This window comes from Hyposmocoma kahamanoa, unplaced genomic scaffold (genome assembly GCF_003589595.1).
Source record: "Hyposmocoma kahamanoa isolate Upper Pololo Valley unplaced genomic scaffold, ASM358959v1 100021, whole genome shotgun sequence".
Lineage (NCBI taxonomy): Eukaryota > Metazoa > Arthropoda > Insecta > Lepidoptera > Cosmopterigidae > Hyposmocoma > Hyposmocoma kahamanoa.
Genome location: NW_020653200.1, coordinates 12,240,160 through 12,262,706, shown reverse-complemented (window position 1 = coordinate 12,262,706; position 22,547 = coordinate 12,240,160). Strand labels below are relative to the sequence as shown.

The window sequence follows — 22,547 nt, the reverse complement described above, 5'->3', positions numbered from 1 at the left end:
AAAAACTGAAACCGGCATTATATGTTTCATCGTTTTCGCGGCGATGGTTAAACAACAAAGATAGATAGCTTTCGCAATTTCATATCGTAACCCTTGTTCTTCAAAATGTTTAACAATAATTCATTACCAAATAAACGAAAGAACGAATAACTCTTGTGCGGTATCTTACCGATTCAGTATTCGCTTTAATAACTGAAATAAATATGTCACGGGGCTATAAAGAGTTTATCACACATTATATGCCATGCTTACGGCCACTGCTGTAGGTAAGTATAAAGTTTTAATTAACTTGTCAGCTACACTCTCTCTACAAAAATGATAACATACGTAACTAACACATAGTTAGACCTCTTATGAAAAACTAGATAGGTTAGCACCTTCTGAGAACTTTGGTGGTCATTGCACAGAGTAACAGTTACCATATTACTAGTTATTTCAAACTGCAAATTCCTAAAATAAAAGGCTTCTTTACATAATCGGGCATCGGAAATGCCCACATATCCCGCTTCAGTATTGGATAATGCAACCGTTTTTTGTTTTTTACTTTCCCATGAAATCGCACCTCGTATAAGAACCTCCTTTTCCCTATATCGTGTGCCCGCTGCCCAGTCAGCACCTACAAAATTTTTCTATTTCTAGTCTATATCTTAAAACCACCGCCACAACACACATACATATTTTAATCTATTTTTTTTTATTTCATTTTATTCAATTACATAAATAAAAAAAATAAGAAATAAAAAGTGTTTATTTACGTTCACTTAAACTTAGTTTGCAGGGGAACTCCATTTAAGCAAAATTGTGTCAGGAGACCCAAATTACATATTTTAAAACTACCACATTTACTATATTTTAAACAATAATTCTTGAGTGGTTACACACGGCGACTGTAACGACGGAGCGATGTAAACGCGCTACACTTGCGATGTATAGGCGATTGCACCGATGCAAACGCGCGATAGCATCAATATAAACGCGCAATTCCATCAATGCAATCGCATATTAAATCCCAAGTGTAGCGATGTATTCGCGAGTTTGCATCGATGCAGTTGCGTGTTGCATCACGTTGGTGTCGCAGCTTAAAATCGCGCGCTTGTGTAAAGGTAGACGATTAGCGACTGCATCGCTTTTGCATCGCTGCTAAAAGTCGCCATGTGTAATCGCTCTTAGTCCTTTTTAAATATCTAAGAATACTTGGCATACCACCAATGCTGCTCGTCATACGGGTTATTGAACGGACTCATATTAAGACAAAGGATACATGTTGTCAGGCCTGGTCAACACGGCCAGGTACATAAAACTGCCAATGAACTACTGATAAGGACGTTCGCATTTAAAAACCCTAGATTTTTCTAGAATCAAATGTTACTCCATAGGAGATCCAGCAACCTTACCTTCAGTCATATTAAACTTATGCAACAATTAGTCAATGTAACTTTCCTGATCTAATGTTATTACTCATTGTCAATATAAACATTCATACCTAAATACTGTTTGACCTGCCTAGATCCTTTAACTTAAATTGCGAAGAGAGCGTTTGCTCTATCAGCTTTGTTTCATGTTGTGTATTGGAAAAAACGAAAAAATCATCAAGACTATTGCTACTTTTCACACACAAACTGGTTCCTGTTTTGATCTAGTATAACCACTGTTAGGTAAGCAGTCATTTACCTCTCCTGTACCATGCTCTTGAGAATTGTTTGAGTCCATTTATGGCACGTTTTAACTTAATATGTTTCTCTGAGCTCTCATGTAAGTGAGTTACATGTAATTCTTTGTGAGAATAAATGTCTTAAACCTCTAATAGAAAGAGTATTCAATATACTTATATTTCAAGACATTATATTTATTTAAGTATATTTCAAGAACATATTCAGCTAATGGCATGAAACACATTTCCAATATTATTTTACTTCATTTTAAATTATAAAATTTCGATCTGAGCACTCAATTAACTTCACAAACGCTGCACAGCTCCGACATAGCGTCGGACCACGACACATCACAAATGGTGGAAGAGTTTGTCTATTTCTTTCTAACGCGAGCAGCGCGTGCAGCAATCGATTGATAAACAGTTTGTTAGTCGATGCCGAAAATATAATGTTAATGAAAATATAGTTTGAAAATAAAATTTAAGCCTACAAATCTTTTGGTAAACTAGTTTTTTTTCGCAATGTAAGAGCGCTTGCGCGCTTAGTCTGATTTGTAGAAAATCCGAATCCGAGAATAGGAAATCGAATAAAAATACGAGTCTAGGAAACTCGGACAATCGCATTAGCTCTATTGGAATCCCAGAAAATACGGGTACCGCTTGTAGTACATCTAGAGATTCATAACTCTGGCCATTTTGGTGCTGTGTTGCACATGGCATTTGGGTGCGTTCAGATCTGGCGAATGCGCCGTGAACGCGCTACATGTGCGCTGCGCACGCGCTACTCGCGTATTGCACGCGAGCTGAATGCGTGCAATGCAATACAAGTTAATATATGAGGCGCGCGAGTGGCGCGCTAACGGCACGCGACCAGGTCGCACAACTCACGGGCTTTTCGCAAACAGGCGCATTCGCCAGAACTGTACGCATCCTTAAAGTCGTTCGTTAACTGTGGGTGCTTTCAATAGCGGTTAAGAAGAATTAAAGAGTTCATGTTATAATGTTGAACTGACTTTTCAAAGGAACATTTTGTAATAATCACTATAAACTGAAGCAAAATAGCAATACTTTTGTTTTCATTTTAGATTTAATCGATCCATATATGTCTACCTGCTCCTTCTCTCAATCCCACCGCACCGCCCCCGCCACCGTTGAATCGGACTCGGATGGGACGGTAGTGTGCAAGCGTTAATACAAATAATAATATAGTTACTTTAGTCCGTGAAAATAATGGTCCGAGTTGAAGGTATTCTCGATTACGGAAGACGGAATTCGGAATTAGTACGCAATCCCCTATATAAACAATACTAAAACTAATTCGGACCGCCATTTCTCGGATTCGGAAGTGATACGGATCGGACGCAATGCGCAACGGCTCTAACCTAACTTTTCAAATTGTTGCAAACTTAAAAGTATTAATACTAGCTGTGCATGGGCGTATATGCCTCAAAAGGCCGTGACTGACTCTTTTATTCTTTAATTTTACTCTCTCCAAAAGATGTACTTAATAGATTTAATTGCGTAAACTTTCGGATTTTATTTTTCTTGTAACTGTGAATAAAAAAAAAACAAAAAACAGGGTTAATTTTTATTTTTATTGACTATTTGATTACTGCTATATAGTGATATAGTTATTCGGACTGCGATCTCCGACGCAGGTCAAGGGACAAAATGTGCGATAAAATGTGAATTGTGTAACAAGAACACTCAATAAATCCACAATATAACAATTTCTCTTCAACAATTATTCGAGACTTACTCGCAGTGAAATCAAAAGTGAGTTAAGATTTTAGAATTTTTTAACTAATAGTTAACCACTCTTTATGTAAGGGTTAAAAAAATTAAATCCGTTTAGTGATCCTTTTTAGATAAGTTAGGAATGATTTTCAAAGAACGAAAATCACTATGAAATGATGCTGTGTGTTGAGCAGCAATGGTAGGTTGCAGTTGTAACTTATTGTTTTGATAGCGTCGAAGAAGACAAACATCGACCTTTTCTTACGCTGGAATGCTTTAGGAGGATAAATTCCGGACATGAAGGCCGTATGAGCCAATGGTTAAAAAAGTCACACCTCTTCACATTGACCTGCACAGGTATGTGCAGGTCTATGTGCAGAGGTGTGACGGCGCAATGAAATAACCTTCAGCTAGGGCTCTGCGCAGATACTTTTGCTTTTTTCAAACAGATGACTTTTACATTCTTTAAGAGATTTATTTTTTTCCATCCCCTAAGTTAAGAGATGACCAGATTGTTCCATAGATAACGCAACTCGAACTAAAATGTTGTAAAAGGCAAAAACGCATACAATCTTAATGATAGGCATAATATAAATAATTTCAAAATTAATTTAGTACTTATAGTTAATTTGCAAATTTTTAGTTTTTTTTTTCTATAGTTCAAGCTTATGCGTACACATCGAGTATATAACCAGAAATAGAGACGAAATAAGGGCCATATATTCCTGGTAACACATTAGCGATACAGCTCTTATAAATATCAACTCCCGTTTGCACTGAAATATAGACAGGCCAACTACTGACCTGTGTGTACGTCTCCGTATATTCCAAAAAATATTCTGTATTTATTGTAATAAAGATAATACAATGCTGTGCTGTTCTATTCGGTGATGTGGGAAAAACAGTAAAACATCTAATTACAAAACAAACGAAATCACATTTCTTCGGTAATTCAATATTAAATACGTAATTTTAATTTTCGTCCATTATAGCAAAGCCCAAGTAAATTGGTTGATTTGAAGTGATACAGTTGACGACACCCATTGACACTCGTCAATTGTTTCGAACTCGGGCTGGCCACTCGGAGCGCAGTTGTCACAGTAATGACATGGCAGAATAGTTTTCAAACAAATTAAATGACATTTCGTCTCTATTTCTGGTTATATACTCGATGTGCGTACATTAAAATTTTTTGAGCATAAAACCTTTTTGCTTCTCCGTGACGTATGAGACAAATAAAAAATCCATGTAATGTAATATAATTATGTATACAATGTACTGACCTTACCTTAGAATAATAACGCATAGAATGATAGTTTCATAAAAAACGAACTGTCACAAGTGAGGCAAAAATCAAATTCATGTAGGCGTAAGCGACTTGTATTTACGCTCGTCGGCACGCACACAAATACATAAATAATGTTGCCATGGAATAACATTTCCCTCAAAAGTGGGGAAATTGTATCTTGCTTAACTCATCGTTAAGTTAGAGGTGCCTACAGATTTGCTCGATTTTGTCGATCGTTACTGTCGATCGTTACTGTCGATCGACAACGTCAAGTGACAGGAATTTTCAAAAATTTATTTTTGGTAATCCTTATGGAAATGGCATTTATATGTATATGAATACACGAAGGCGGACACGACTTTTCGAATAAATGCAATATGGGATGCTCATTGCACTAATTTCTAAATCCAAGATGGCGGGCACGATTTTTCGAATAATGGCAAGTTGGGTGTCGTTTTCAAGGTATTAGGGGCTGCTCATTCCGAATATAGCACATATTTCTAAATCAAAGGTGGCAAAGAATTAGAAGTCTTGTCCCCCATCTTGTATTCAGATATACATGCCATTTCCTTATGGTTTACCAAAAATACATTTTTGAAAATTGTTGTCAACCATCTTGGATTTAGAAATTAATGCTACATTCGTAATATGCACTCTAAAACTCCTCGAAAACGTCTATAATTCTCAATCGTTACTGTCGATCGACAATGTCGAGCAAATCTGTAGGCACCTTATTAAATACTACCCAATTCTTATTTAACTAATATATGAACAAAAACCTACAAACGAGTTTAAGTGCGACTATCGATTTTGAATATATAAATAGCCTGATATTATCTGTGGGTATGTTTATATGAAAAGTACACGATAACAATTAAGAACCTGAACCTGAAAGTTATTAATACACGATTTTGGAGAACTGACGATGACTTTTTAGTCAGTGTTAGTTTCCTGAAATAATTTTAGTTAAGAACTTTTGAGTCTGGGCAAGACAATTTTTTTAAATGAGTGTATGATGAACAAGAATAATGATTTTTCACATGAAACTAATGAAGGCAAATACTAAATATATTTCGTAAAAATAGCTAACCTAAATTCCCTACAATGTTGTTGCGGCGGTGTACATTTGTAGAAATTTTGCAACCGTCGCGATATTGCCTATTCTCAAAAAATTACGTAATATAATTATTTTGAAACAGAATACCAAAATGGGGAGAAAAAACCCGTTACTTTGCAACATTTTCGTATCTTGTTGCAACGAAATTAATTTTTTGTTTTAGTGAATATTTACATAAAATACAAGTTAAAACGCGTTACTTCCTTGTGGAATGTGATGTTAGTGTCTATTTTATATTTGTCTGATCTATTTTTAAACCCAATTACCGCACATTTCGTCATTTTTAGCAAAAATTTTTGAGCTGCTCGCGGTGCAACTTGACCTTGAGCACTGACAGCCCGCTCGCTCGTGTAAGTCCATAGGGCGGCCTACAATTTGCCTCACTTAGCGTGTGCGGGCTAGGTTTCTATGCGTTATTATTCTAAGGTACTGACCTTATTTATCGAAAATAATAATATCAAGCTTTAATATATATGCCGACATATACCATAATAGCTACGAATAGCTACTCACCTACCCAACCTACCATATATTATTATACCATATTATTAATGAGTGTTTACCTAACTAAAGAAACATTAACTTTTTTTTATTTATATCCTTTTTCATTCAAATTCCGTATCTTTTCATTTTCATTCAAAATCCGTAATTCTTCTTACCCAATCCTTTCATTGGCTAAGTGCGAAGGTAAAGCCATTAATAATAAAAAAATAATAAAAGTCTTTGCTTGCTTGACATTGTATATGAACAAGTGTTTTAGAAAGTCCTATAATATAACTATACGTTTCTGTTATACCTCATATATACAAAATGATGAATGATAGTTTGATTTACGAACTTAACATAGATAAAACGGGTAACTACTATTTACGCAATTCTTCTAATTAACTGTTGTGTTATGTGTATAAAGAGATAATTTTTAATTTTTTTTATTATTGATTTAATTTTAATATCGTGATTGCGGCTTCAGTGACTCATCGATGAGCACACTCACTCGACGCAAAGGCAGACGGTAGGCTTGGTGGTGGTTTTCCCGGTAGGGATAATTTAGGAAGAGAAACCGTCTAAATTGAGTACAGTCTAGGTGGCGTAGCATTTTCAAATCCTTTTTTTTTTAACATTGATTTTTACAGCGCAGAGAACTCACTTAAGTTGGCATCAGGTATTAGTCTGATTTTCTGACGTATAAGTACATCTGTGTTTGTAATAAAACGTGCTGAATTATAGGTTTTCGTTGGAGCTGAGAAATAAAGCAACGTTGTAATTTACTCACCCTAAAGACTTTTGAAGTCGTTCCAAAAAGATACAAACAAACCTCACACTCAGACGTGCATCTTATAAACTCAGTTAAATTGTGCCACAAAAATTAACATATGTACCAGGAAGCAAAGAAGAATTATAAAAAACGGAATGTGTGCGCCATTAACCAGAATAATAGTCTGCTTATTTTATTAGAGCACTTTAATTGAGTTTCTAGTGCTCTCTTTCTCTAATGGATGTGGGTCTTTCGCGTGTGTAACTAAAGTTATAGTTGAATTATGTAGCGGAGAGTGCAGGCAGGTTTAATAATTAAATTAGCCAGTAAATATAAGTTTGAAATGTAAGTACGTATGCTGAGTACGTTTGTTCAACTGATGGTTGAATTACGAACTAAATTGATTATTGTTCAGTCAGTATAAAGAATACAGAAGGAAATTCAAACCGATTCATATACATACATGACATATTAAAAAATAAGTATAAAACTTATTTCCCGAACTCTGTAACTTGCAGTGTTTAGGCATTATTTACGTATGCATAGTCTATTATCGACCTCATAGTCACTTTCCATGAGGTAAGATGGAGATCAGATGCGCGATGCGATTATATTTTATAAAAAAGAAATAATTAACTTTCAAGCAGTGACCGATCACTATCTAACGCTAACGGTGTTATATTTACGTATTTTTTAAAAATTGAACTAAGTGGTACGAGAAACTTATAATTTAATATTTACATGTCACTTACCATACATAGTCCCAACGGCAGAAGAGAGATGACGGACAATGGCGCCGTCACACAGAGAGTCGAAGCACGCGCTAAGTGCGCGGGCGCATGCACTCGTACCGATCTGTATACAAATGTCAGTTTCGATAAACATCATAGTGATTTTCCCGTAATTGTGGATACGTACAGGGTATTAATAAGAGGGAGTGGCCATTTGGATGATATTTATGAAAGATAATGAATTACATAATTGAACTTTTCAGGTGTCACTTCGACTAAAACAATTTATAAGCAGATATTGCGGTTGCAAAAAAAAAACACTTTTTTAATCTACCTTTTTCATTTTATAAGTAGTGGACTTACTCACGTTCACTATTTTTGAAACACTAAAATGTATGACTCGATGTATGACTTGCTTTAATTAATAGTATAATTAGATTGCAAACAGTGCCGAGTAGAAACTCCTACGACATTGAATATTCGTGTTGCCCAAAATTGGTTTTGGTCTTGTAGTCGCGAATTCGTTCTTACATTTTTGCAAGACCAAAACCGATAGGGCAAGATATGAGCTAGAGCAAGACTGAGTTTGCGGGACTCTTGAGTCTCGTAGTGTCACGTCAACTTACATGGCAGTTAGGTATTGATGATTTGCTTTCAAATCAATTTCGATGTTGATAGACGTTCCCTAATATCCGTAATAAAACCCTAGTTTCTTCTAACAACAAAGGTTGGATGTGATGACATCAAAAGCTATTTTGAAGTAAGTGGTTTCTTAACATAATGTGTACTTATGACAAAAGAGTAGCAAAAAAAATTGGCTTTAGCGAAGTTAAAGAATTATTAACAACAACATACACCTAATCGAAAAACTAATTAATGAGTCGGCGCGGGTGACGCGGTCTTCTCATTAACAGGTCATCTTGTACCCATAACATTCGCTAACTACTTTTATTTATTAAATTTATGCGTGGGTTTAGCGTATATCCCCAAAATTATATTCAACCAATATGATGGTAAAAATATTGTAAAGTAAATTTTTCGGCTTTTTTTGTTCGCTTCCACTATAACTATGTCAGTATGCACTCAAATTGTACTTACTCTGTGTCGTTGTTCTAAAATCTAAACCAACCCTCATTGCCACTTATTGCATTAATAAAAGAATATGATAGTTTGATATGTAATAATAGGTAATAGTAAAACTTGCGAGACTCCTGCAGCAAGACCAAGGCCAAGACCAAAAACAAGGTTAATATCGTTTTGGTCTTTTATTGGGCAACACTATCGAATGTTAATAAGATGTGTGAACCTGCAGTGACTTATTTCTTGCATAAAGTAGATGTAATTTCGCAAACCAAAATTATAAAACAACCTTGATATACATCCACCGCTCTTCATTGGGGAGTAAAACAGCTAAGTTTATTTTTGTAATTTTCTGCGAACATTATCAAACATTTATATGAATTCTCCACCACTTAAATTAAAATTTATTTAAATATAGTCTGTGTGTAATATCATGACAAGTATAAACAATATTAAAAATAAGAATAGGTCATTAAGTTTTTCTAATTCTGGTTGCCATTTTTGTGTTTTTTCAAATGAATAAATAAACTGGATGAATAAAATGAATAGACTGGAATAAAATGCATTTTAAGAAGAAGCGCTGGATTACCGCTGATCTTAAATATACTCGTATACGATGCCACCTGCAGGAAGTGTTTGCCCTTTCTGTCCTATTGGAAATTTAATCTTCAACTATTTACCCTTGCCAATCGCACAGAAGTACGGTATCTTCTAAGCGAAGCTGCGCTGGAAAGGCGATCTAGTTCTTTTACAAATAAGATGTGGCTAGCGCCTCAATATTTTTATGACAAAATGCGAAAGATTTAGATTTTCCTTTCAACATTTAAATTGTTACAGGCAGTGACACAATAACAAAATTTAGCTGTAAAGAGCTTCATCAAAGGGTTTCATCAAGAGTTTCATCAAAGGGTAAGTAAGCTCAATTCAGAGTTGAGGAATGTCATCTTTATGATAGTATAGTTTATAACAGTTTTCATTAGTTGTACTCACGATAAATTATGCTAATCGTAGCAAATACTTTTTACCTGAATAGGAAAAGAAGTTTACTCAGCGTAAGTTTTCTTAAAAAAATATTTTGAAAACGCGAACTATACTTTAGGGAAACCAAACAAACAATTGAGGCTTGGTCTTTATTTTATTTACTTGCTGTGTTATTGGTTTCCGACTATATAAAAAAAAGAGTCTTACCAAATATTCTAGCACCATGTTCCAGCCGATGACGAAAGCTATAAACTCTCCAACGGTGACGTAGGAGTAAGTGTAAGCCGATCCGGTAGTGTTGGGAACGCGTACACCAAACTCAGCGTAGCATGCACCTACAGAACAAATATTTGTGTTAATATATCATCCACGTTTGTATCGAAATATGCGGCGTAACAATCACAATGATGTAGCTCACTTAATTTTTAAACATATAAGGGCTATTGTCAAAAGCGGACTTAAAATAACAAAATAAAAACAATGTTTTTTGATATGATTCAAAGTAGTCTCAAATTAAAGGTACCGTATCCTACAACATGTTTCATTAAGAACCTAGCTATTATCACTGTAATTGTCATGAAAAAAAGGAAAAAATAAAACACGCCTCCACGGAAGTGACACAAGTCCATGGTAATGACATATTAGATTAATTTTAATGAAGTATGTATGGTTTACTGTAGAGTAAAACATTTGACCTAATAATAATCTCAGTACACAGTACTAAAAAAACCGACCTCAAAAGTACGTGGAATTACATATAATTACCAAGTTTTATTAAAATCGGTTACCAGAAAGTGCGCAAACCCGGATTCAGTTCGCCACTATACGAGACACAGGAGATAATAAAAATTCTCTTAACTTTATCTATAAAGTAAAGGTTCTCCATACTCAAAGTATATTGAGAGAGAAAAACGCCTTGAATTGGAGAATAGCAAAATCAACCACTAAAATAATTGCTCCTTATAATAAAATTTAGGCGCTATTTATATAAATGAATCTTCATGCGTGAACAGCCACCCTTAGAGGTGGATGATTTTCTTCAAAATTAAATGGGATCACTATGGGATCACCTTCTTTCCAACATAAAAGAATCATGAAACTCGGTTCACCAATATCTGTTCAATACCGGATTTATCGCGCAACATATATATAAAAAAAACATACTCCTCCTTTTTTTGAAGTTGGTTAAAAAAGTAAGCCTCTTTCATTTTCAACAACTAAGCAAGATGTTATTACCTTTTCAAAATTAAACCATGTCAATTATAAAAGAAAGTCCTCTACGTAATGAAGTCAGTCCCAGTGCCCACTGACGGGATGGGACGGCAAGAGATTTTTAGGTGGCGAATAGTAATGTACCTTACGATTATGACTTTATAGTTGCAATTTTAGCGATAATGATCGTAGCTGCAAAATGAAGCTGCGATATGCTTAGGCATGCCGAGCCTTCAGCGTCCGGAATGCCTAGGCACCTTCCGAAATGTCTCAGCAGCCTTACGGACGCCTCGGCAACCTCAGGGATGCCTCCCCAGTTTTAGGGATACCTCGGCAGCCTTAAGGATGCATCGATAGGTTTCAGGAAGCACGCTTCGCGTCGCCATTGCTCACCATTAGCTTGACGCCATGCAACTATAGCATTCAATACACGTCACGCAACGATGTAGCGACGGTATGTTTCAGCATACGTAAAGATGCCCCGGCATGCCTGCCGTGGCTTGTCCTCCTCAGACCAAATGTCCCCATATGGGGACATACAACGTCATTTGGTAAATGCGCGGCAATAAGCTGCACTAACTCGTTAATGTTGATATGTTAGTGATTTATTCGTTCTACGATAGATTGCGCTACCGCTCATTTCGATTTTTATTCATTCGGTGCCGCCATATTTTTTTGTAGGTGTTTGAAAAATGAGCACGCGAAATAAATTCAATTTTGGCGTACCTGCTGACGGTGAGTACTACATTTGTATGTTATTTCAATTTTTTCATAAAAACTAATATATGTGTCATGTTTTTGAACAGTTTTACTATGTTTTTGAATCAAAAAAGTTTTCGCTCGAGTTGTATCTTGCCCAACACACACATTTGAACGTGTTTGTCTCCTTTTGGGGACTATGGGTTTCTGTCTTACAAAAATATAGAATTATTCCATATATTTTCGTATTATATTTTTTGACTACTATTCTGTATTTCAACCTTACTTTCATGTATTTATTAGTACATTTCGCGTGTTTAATAAATATAAACGTAATATTTTTCAGAATCAGCCTTAGCAGATGCCTTACATGAAATCATCAACGGCGATGACTCTGATTTGGAAATAGACATTGGAGATGAAGATGTTGCAGAAGATCCACCGTACGTTCCTACAGGTGATGGCGACGAGGATGAGAGTTCAGAAAATGGTTCAGAAGAGGAAGACGTGCAAGGAAATGATGTGGTTCTAGGATCAAACAGCTGCCAGTCTTCGCAGGTTCAGCCTCCATTGGTTGGTAACATTTCCCAACGACGTGTATATTGGAAAAGTACAAATGTCTTTGAACCATTGCCACCAGCCCCAAACTTCAAAGAGCCAGAGAGAGTGGTAATAAATTTGCCACCGCATGATTATTTTACAAAGTACATACCTAGCGATATTTACGAGCGAATTGCATTCCATAGTAACCAGACTTATCTTGCTAAAACAGGAACCAGTTTGAATACTTCTGAAAAGGAAATCAGAACTTTTTTTGGAATAACTCTCATGATGTCTTATCTTCGATTCCCCAGGATCAGAATGTATTGGGAGAAGAAAAGTAGAATATTTGCTATTGCAGATAGGATGGCTAGAGACAGATATTTCAAGCTAAGGGCATCTTTGAAGGTGTTAACTGATGCTGATGTTCCAGATTCAGAAAAACAAAAGACCAAGTTCTGGAAGGTCCAACCTCTAATATCTTGTATCCGAAACGGCTGTTTGATGAATGTTCCAACATCAAATGTCTGTGTCGATGAACAGATGATTCCTTTTTGGGGGAAACATGCAGCGAGACAAATGATAAGAAGCAAACCCAATCCAGTTGGGCTGAAAAACTTTGTTTTGGCATGTCCCAATGGCTTGCCCCTGGATTTTTTTATTTATGAAGGCAAAGGAGATACAATCTTAGATGACGATAGAGTTCAGGCACTGGACATTGGTGGCAAAGTGGTTTTCCGTCTTTGTAATCGACTGCCTCCAGGTTGCTGCATATTCATGGACAGGTATTTTACCTCAATCAATTTGTTGGAGATGTTACATTTCGTATCCGAGTCCACAGGTACTGGAACCCTACAAAAGAACAGGATACCATCGAACTGTAATTTCAAAACTGATGCCCAGCTTCGTCGCCAAGGCCGAGGAAGCTACTGTCAGCAAGTTCTATCGACAGGACAAGTAGCAGCGGTCAAGTGGTTTGACAACAAGCCAGTACATCTAGCTTCATCGGTTCATGGCGCTGAGCCAACAGATGAATGTCGCCGATGGGATAAGAATCATAAAAGGTACATCAATGTCCCACGTCCAGCTGTTGTAGAAGAATACAACGAGAATATGGGAGGCGTAGACTACTTAGATCGTATGATCAGTTATTACCGAATATCTGCCAGAACAAGGAAATGGACTGTTAGACTAATATTCCATTTGTTTGACTTTGCAATTGTGGCTGCATGGATTGAGTACAAATTAGATCATGAAAAACTAGGCACGCGAAGTCGTAATATTCTAGATTGTTTGGGTTTCCGTGAGCAAATAGCTGAGTATTTACTCGAAAATGACGCCGAAAATGAAGAAGATCCACCTCTTAATGACGCCACTACCATTGCAAGACAAAGCAAGCGAGCTAGGACAGAGCATCCCACTGATTTTGTCAGGACTAAAGGGGTAGATCACCTGCCTCTTGTTCTTGGTTCCCAAAACCGATGCAGATTACCAGGATGCAAGTCCACTAAGGCCAGGCATCAATGCCCCACTTGCAAAGTGATACTATGCTTGATGGCTGGAAGAAACTGTTACAAAGACTATCACGAAAAATAGTGGTAACATGATTCGAAAAATAGATTTAATTTTTGCTCTGAAAACTTAATAAACACAACTTCCTATTACATAGAGTTTAATTTACTTTTCGACACACTGAGACCCAGTGTCCCCTATTGGATACATAATGGAAAACCATTTTCCGGAAAAATTTTGTATTCCTAATAGTCTAACCTTTCTAAAAATATATGCCATGTCCATATTTACTTCCATTTCCAAAGTATTTTCACTAAATATGGCCTGGGACTGAAGAGGTTAAGGATGCCGCGACATAATTGTCGTCAGTGTGTGCTTGCATGTAGGGTTGCTGAAGGATCGACTGCCGTCCAGTCCTGTCAGTGGACACCTCTGGTTTAAGTCGCGTTTGTAAAAAAGTTTAAGGATGATTTTTTGGAACGGAAACGTCTCAATTCTGTTCGGCTAATTTCACCACTATTTCAATAATGGTGGTGGTGATTACTTTTTGCAGTCTTCAATCCAATCTTCTTTGGATATGTTGTATGCACTACTTACTGTCGCTTTGTGAATCAAGTCTCTTAAGCAAGTTTTTACGAATAGTGATGAAGATGAGTATCTGGATGATGAAAGACAGCATGAAACAGACCAAGATCGTATGCTTGAGACAGAACGAGATGTTTGAAATAGAAGGAAGATGCGCAATCGGTTCATCGGTCGATTTTCGATGTCGCTTGAAGGCGCTGAATCATCACACAGATAGATTAAAAGTCTTTCCCTGCATGTTCTATTATCTCTGCGAATTTTTAGCCTCTTACACCATTCCTTTCTCTGTTTTCTTTCTGACATTTGATCAATAGATAATACTTATTCTTTTCTCCTTTTCGCTTTTTGTAACGTACAAGTTTGACACTTTTTTTGTGTAACACTTTTTTTAGTTTCTTATCCTAAGCGGCATAGAGTTGGATTTAAATGTTAAGTGTCAAGCTTGACGTGCTCTTGACCCTACTTTTATATTTTTTCCCGATTGCTCCTCATTGATATTAAGTTAATAAAGAGGGGTCCATTATTATATTGTCACTTCCATGGAAATTGTGTCACCTCCACGGATAACGGTAATCCACGGCGATGTCCATGGAGGTGACATTTGAAACTTAAATACCATTTTTCCTGACCTCGATTTTGATTTAAAAATACGATGAAATGCCTAGATGATGGTTATAATAGCTCACAATTTTACGATATCTGATAGGTCTTGATTAAATAAAATAATATGATACGTGATCCACAAAACTGACCAAAACAGCAGGCTAATTTTTGAAAAATCGTACTTGAAAGGTCAGTTCGCCAAAACTATTATCCCGGAAGTAGCAAACTGTTCTAAAACTTTCAAGATGGCATTGTGTTTGTTGTCTGTAATTGTTCAGAAATTGTATTGACTGATTTAATAAATTATGACTGCGTTTAATAAGTTTATGCATGAAGGTGTTTTTCTTATGCACAAAAGTTATGAAATATTTTGAATCCATTATTTTATTTATGTTGTAATTATTTAGCGTTTTTTAGAAAGTTTATTCTATGTATTATCGTAAAATAATATAGATTAGTTTATTTATTACAGATAAATATATTTCATTTTAATTTGTTGTAAATGAACTTTGCACACGACATGGAAATGACATCTTCGTCACTTTCTTAATGATTTACATTTAGATTTATTTTATTATCTTGTAAACTTTACATTATTATATACAATATATTGTATTACAGGAATCGTTACAAATGGAAATAAATGTTACATTTCAAAAAATGACAAATATTCAGTACAAGTTTTGTACTACGTAATTTTAACATAGTCAATGTAGTTATGTGAAATAATGTAGGAACATATTAAATAATAATTATGTCAATATAATGATTGTATGCATAAAGTTTATGTAATTTATTCATTTCTGTAAAATAATATCTATACCTAATAATCTATAAATTACAACATATATTACAAGACCATGTCCCTATATTCTTCAGTGGAATAATACGCATTATCCAACAAAAAGTCTTTCAGTCGACGATCAAATGTTTCATCATTAGGCTCATTTTTTAAGTCAACGGGTAGGTGCTCATAATAAGCCGGGCCATCTACGCACGGATTTTTTTCAGTGAGTGCTAACCGTCGCGGTACGACCCTCAGTCGTCCTGTGGAGCGGGTGTTATAACGGCTTTCATGCCTTTCAAAGTTGTGTAAATTTTTTCGTATGAATGTGATTATTCCATATAAATACAACGAATACATGGTCATTATCCTGTGTCTCACAAATAAGTCCCTACAAGAGACTCTTCGTGTTACTCCGGCAAGTATCCTCATTGCTCGTTTCTGAATAATGAATGATTGTCGTAGTATGGAATCTGTAACGACAGGTTTTAATTTTTTTAGGGCATAAGTCGCACTACTTAGTCTACCACACACAGAATTTATATGACGCTTCCACGTTAAATTTTCATCCAAAATGAATCCTAAGAGCTTACTGTGGTCAATTATGGGCATTGGACTATCCAAACACGTTGGCCTCGGGATTGATCTGCCAGAGAACAATATGAAACTAGATTTAGCAGCATTCAGTATGAGACCATTGCAAGTGAACCATTTCATCAGACTCATATATACATTTCCTACTTTTATATTGAGTTCTTCGTAAGTTCGGGCGCACACAATTACAGTGGTATCATCAGCGAACAAAACCAATAAGCCATCAGTGATATGGGACGGTAGGTCATTAATAAATGTCAGGAAGAGGGTATTTCCCAATGAAGATCCTTGAGGAATTCCAAGGTTCACGTCACCTCTACTACTGCGTAGTTTTTTCCCACCTGATATGACTTCAACTGTCTGAATTCGGCGTGATAAAAATGATTTCAAAAGATCGTATGTTTAGCTTCGCATACCATAGTGACATAGTTTCTCCAAGAGTAATTCGTGACTGATTACATCAAACGCTTTTGACAGGTCACAAATCATTCCTGCTACTTTGCACTTACCATCCAACCCCGTAATTATTGAGTCCACCACCCTCTGTGCACCGGTATCCTAAGTATCGTCTGTGTATCGTAAGTACCGGTCCACCACCCGCTGTGGTGGACCGGTACTTACGATAGGCATATTGGTTGTTTGCCACAAGATCATTGTATTCTAAATGTAACATTAGGTGAGAGGAAATAATCGACTCAATTATCTTTGAAATATTAGGTACAATAGTTATAGGTCTATAATTATCAACTCTGCTCATCTCACCTTTGCCCTTGTACACAGGACATACACGCGTGCTCTTTAGGACATTTGGATACACTCCCGTGCAGAATATTTGTGCAGACGTTTGTATACACTCCCGTGCAGAACACTGGTACAACTCGTCTCATTGACGAGTTGTACCAGTAGAGTTGATATGACTGGCCAGGCAATTATAAGTACATTTACTGATATGTCATATATGTCCTGTGTAGAGGGAGCCTTATTCACTAGGTGTTTCAAACATTTGTTGAGTGTGTCTTTTGTAACACTAGGCAGTGTGCAAGTTGGTGGTTGTTTGCTGTTCATGTGGGTTAATAAATATTCAATTGCCTTGTTTTGGTCACTGTGTGTAGACAATTTGGCCGCAATAGATAAAAAGTGTTCATTGAAATAGTTTGGTATGTTAGCAATAGGTACATCATACTCATTTTTATCTTTCAAACATACATTTTGTATTTTTCTAGCGGTGGATATCTCATCGTCAATAATTTTCCACAATTCCTTTGATTTATTTGTGCATTTCTGTAGACGTTTAGCATTGTATTTTTTACGCGCAGCTACACTGGTCGATTTTATCAACCCCGCGTAATGTTTAACACACTGATGTAACGTTTTATCATTAGGATATTGACGACGCATTTCATTGTAATTATTAAATTTTTGTATATGTTCATACAATTCACTGCTCATCCACGGAGTGGCGTTATTCTTTTTAAAAAATATATTTTTTATAGGAAAATGAACATTTAAATGATATGTCAAAATACGAATTAATTTACTAAATTTTTTATTAATGTCCAATGTAATGTCAAATATAAAATTCCAATTATAATTTTCAATGTCAATATGAAACGAATAATTTGCATCTGATCGGAATATTCTACGTTCAATATTCAAATTGTGCGGAATATTCTCATTAGTACTTGTCTTCAACACATAACGCTGTGCGCTGTGATCACTAATCGCGGTGTCAATTGGTGATGCGATTACACTGTCGTCGTTACAGGCCACTACACCGCAGTCAACAGTTGTACCTACAGAGTTGAACAGGTCAAAAGTTGAACAGGTTTCGCACACTCGCGTTGCGAAGCTTATTATATTTTTTGAGCCATAACTATCTAATAAGTCATCTAGTCTGGTTCTCAAAGGATTTGTAGTCAAATAATCCACATTTAGATCGCCGACCATAATAAACCTTTTGTTTTCGTCAATTAGCTTACTAAACAATAATTCCATTGTATTGTGTTGTGAAATCATTTTCTCCAGTTCGATATGCGGCTATGATTATAAGTTTTGTTTGCAAAATTTCGATAACAGTGAATGCACATTGATACTCAACAGCAAGGCTTTGTAGATCGTTTCTCTGTTTATATAGTAAGCTATCGCGTATATACAATGCAACACCACCGTGTTCAATGGTTTCACGACAGAAGTTGTTTGCAAGGGTGTACCCACAAAGCCCTACATGTTTTATTTCATTGTACCTACACCATGTCTCGGAGCAAGCTAATACATCGGGCTCGTGTTCGCTTGTTAGTAGGTTTAGCAAACCAGTTTTACCTGGGATAGATCGCACATTTTGATGTATTATTCTAAATTCAGCTAGTTTATTAGGCGAAACACGACTTGAAACGGGCGTGGTGTCGGTGTTTATAAATAGTTTTTTGATCTGGAATTTAGATTTTTGTGAATAGTGTTGTATTTACGAATAGAGGTACCCTCAGACCATAGATTTGTGTCGCAAATTAATTTTACCTTATTATTTGGTACGTCAAGTTTGAAAGATGAGTATTTCCCTCGTGTCGGCAATTGCTCACATTTTGCCGTTGTTATTCCGAGTTGTGATTCAAGGTGGCATAAGATGTCATCTGGTTGTGTATCCTCGCTGAAGTTGAATAGATGAAGACTCACGATACGAGGTGGTGCAGCCCTTAATATACTTTGGAGTAACTGGGAGGTGGCCTGGAACTCAGTTGAATGCTGATAATTTTGTCCAGGAGTTGGATTTGGAGTCAACGTAAGGGACAAAGGGGATGCTGCCTTACGTCCTTTTTTTTTTTTTTTTACGGGGAGGAAATCTTTATGGATATCCCTGAGCCCAGGGAGACTCAGGGGTTATGTGGGGACTCTCCCCCAGACTGGAGGGCCTACCCCACTAAAACCGCCCCGGGTTTCCCTATCGCCTGTCCAGAGCCCGCTGGTCTCACTAGGGGATCAGGCGAGCAGCGAACTGCCTTCGCCTTCTCCCCGTACGTCTGCGCCGGAGCGGGTGCGCGTCCGGCGCGTCCTCGCGCACCCGCTCCGCGGCCTCCTTTTGCGACATAACCTCTGCGCAAAAGGAGGCCACCGCCTCCCAGGACTCCTCGCTATCGAGCATGGCGGCAACCACGCTCGGCAGCGAGAGGTCCTGCCCTACAGTCCCATGCTGCCTTACGTCCTGCCGCTGTAGCGTAACTTGATAGCCCCACATCTTTCTGGCTTATCTTCGAGGAGGGAATCTGTGGCTGGCCAACCATTTCTTTGACCCCTCGGCCCTCGGAGTTGAGCTTAGCATCTTTGTTGTGTCGAAACTAACCACGACGACGGCTGTTCTCTCGACTCATCTTTTCAGTAAATGATTTTGGCACCATTTCTTCGGTTTTTGGAACAGTTGACCTAGAGTCTTTGTGTACTGGTGAAATATAGATACCTTGGTTATCCTCAGCCGTTATAGTAATGCCTTGTGGTCCTGAGTTATTAAGTGACATGGTGCAGTTGCCAAGACATGCAGGAACATATGTTGGCCTTTCAGTTTTCTCAAGTAAGTGGTTCATAATGTCATTTAGTAAGCATGTGTTTTTTTTAATTTTCTCTTGTGATATAATGCAGGCTTGTTGTTTTAATATAACATCATGACATGTAGTCAGTTCTTTAGCCATGTCTGTAATTTTATTTTCTACATGAGAAAGGACTTCCACTAACCTTTCAATTTCTGCAGTATATCTCGTTGTAGGTGCCATTATTATCACTTGATATTTTTACATGAATCACCTTATACAATCACAATAGATGTGGAGCGTTGTCACATATCAAAACTTAGAAGAACTGAACACTCGTAAAATAATTAATTGTTTAATTGTAAGTGTTTTTATAATTAAAAATAATTAAAATCAGCGGAGCGTTTAAATTTGGCAGTTAACCGCACCAACGCCACCTAGCGGAATTTTTATATACAATGATGATTGATGATTGAATGATGATGATTTTTACATATAATGATGATTTAAATAAATATTTATGTAAATATAAATAAAAATCAAATTGATGTATAGGTACCACCTCGATTAATTTTAAATGCGAATTGACTAATTAATACAAGTATATCGTTTTTTAATATATACGCACAAAAAAAAATTGCAGAAATGAGAATGGTCCATAAACCTGTTGGAATTTATCCTATGGTTACCTTTAACGTGGTACTATTGCACTAGAGAAGATCAAAGATACTCAACTCAGTAAAGTGTCCTTTGCTTGGAAAAAAATCTGTTTACACGCACTGTTTTCCAAATCAATTTGTCAATTTGATTGTTGCAACAATACAATATCTCTAAATTAGCATTGTCTAACTGCGGCGGCTGAGGTGACGCATCGTCGGTGAAATAAGCATAAAATTGCATTGACGCTCGGCACATAATGTTCTTGACGCTCGCTCAGTCTCGCTGGAAAATCTTCTATCGCGATCGATTACATACATATATATAGGTCGGGGCTACTTGATATTTGATACTTGATTATACTGTCGTGACAGCCAATGAAACCAAGTACGAGTACGTGTCGGGAGAAGAAATATCCGTACGAGATCCAAAATGACGGAATTTTTCCTCAATAACTGTAAACGCTTCAAGTCTTGTTTTCTATTTATAGTACACCCTTCTATCAGTACTAATTATTTTATTTTAAGTGAATTTGATAAAAATTATACTACAAAAATGACTTTTTTGTATGATACCCCACTGGATTTCATTATTCATCGTGAATTCGAGCTCTCTGGGGAGAATATCAACCACCCTCATCTCTAAGTTGCCTTCATTGACCCTCCAGTCAAAAGTGGAATGCATGAGCTATTTAGTCAAGGGTGAAAGTATTACACCACTGAAAGCGGTACTTACCAGGAACGGAGCCTAAATTCAAGACACTTATAAACACCCAAAACTTATTTTTACCATTTTCAGTAAGGCACCATATCTTATTTTAGAAGATGTTTTTTTCTAAATTTGTCCTACTGAAAGTAGACCTTTGGATTCCACAACTAGCGCCTAGACTAGTAAACCACCGATGTCGTCAATAATAAAAAAAATCTTCGTTTGGGTCAGACGTTTATATAAAAGGGACTAGAACTCAAAGAGCAAAGTAACTTTTTTAAATAATTCCAAGTGAGTTAGATATCAGTACCACTTAAAAAACATATTCAAAATGTTGAATAATAGATGCGTAATAACCTAATAACTTGTTCCGGTGCATCTCAACCAATCAGCGCGAGGTAAACCGACGGATCTGCGGGTTCTATTTCATTCATGAAATCTACGCGCTCCCATCCAGGTATACGCACACATTCGAAACAATCCGCTATAAAACATAAAGAAATGGCGACCAAGTAGCCGGAATAAATCGGGTTTTAGTGGAATAGCGTTCACGTCAATTTAAACCTTATTCCAACAAATTACAGTTTAATTTGTTTTAACGACAGAATCGTTGCCATATTTAAAACTTTCTTAAAATAATGTAACAAAATTATTAATAGCAAATTAACACAAAACATGGTTAATTTGTATTTTGTAAATCTGAAGAATAAATAGTATTACATGTGTATCTATATTTATTTGGGTGTTTCTTTTTAATAGGGCTACGTAAAGAATGTATGAAGAAGGTCATAGTAATTCGTAGGTAATTAAAATAGCAACATTTAGCATTCATGAGTTTTTTTACTATCAAACTTTCGTAACGCGTCGGGCAGCATCAAATGTAGTAAATAACTTTAAAAACTGTAGTTATTTATGTGTAGAATAAATTAACCAGTGAAATGAAGTGAACGAGTATCTTGTGTGCTAATAAGTGTTGTGTTTAAATGTCGCCAAAATGCCTTTTTAGCGGGAAAAGAAAATTTTGTTAAAGTAAGTGTTTTTTGTTTCTTCAAAAAGTTAAAGCTTCGGCTTTACCAAGGAAAATTTTCAGGCCACGCCAATGTCAGATATACGTCAATTGGTTCAGATATACGCAAATTGATTAAAAATACGCATTTTGATTACAATGAGTACAATTTAAGGAGGGCAGTGCGCAAATCTTAACATTCGGCTGTGAGACGCGCTACAATTTTTTTAACAAACAAATATAAATATTAGGGGTTAAAGTATGAAATTGCCGTTTTCTTGCAATAGGTTCT

General features: G+C 36.4%; 2 protein-coding genes across 2 annotated transcripts in view; one reads left to right on the top strand and one right to left on the bottom strand.

Moving 5' to 3' along the window:
- Window positions 1–10,177, bottom strand: part of LOC113225821 (probable cationic amino acid transporter) — a 76,295-nt gene extending 66,118 nt beyond the window's left edge. The window contains exons 1-2 of the mRNA XM_026458270.1: window positions 10,048–10,177; window positions 7,801–7,903 (exon numbers count right to left, since the gene is read on the bottom strand). Coding sequence (XP_026314055.1) covers window positions 7,801–7,903; window positions 10,048–10,065 — 121 coding nt within the window. The 5' untranslated portion in view covers window positions 10,066–10,177. The remainder of the gene's footprint in view (window positions 1–7,800; window positions 7,904–10,047) is intronic.
- A 1,567-nt stretch (window positions 10,178–11,744) lies between these two features.
- On the top strand, window positions 11,745–13,887 carry LOC113225799 (piggyBac transposable element-derived protein 3-like). The gene is made up of 2 exons (XM_026458240.1): window positions 11,745–11,787; window positions 12,098–13,887. Exons 1-2 carry the CDS (start codon window positions 11,745–11,747, stop codon window positions 13,885–13,887), a joined length of 1,833 nt encoding a protein of 610 aa, XP_026314025.1.
- The last annotated feature ends 8,660 nt before the right edge of the window (window positions 13,888–22,547 follow it).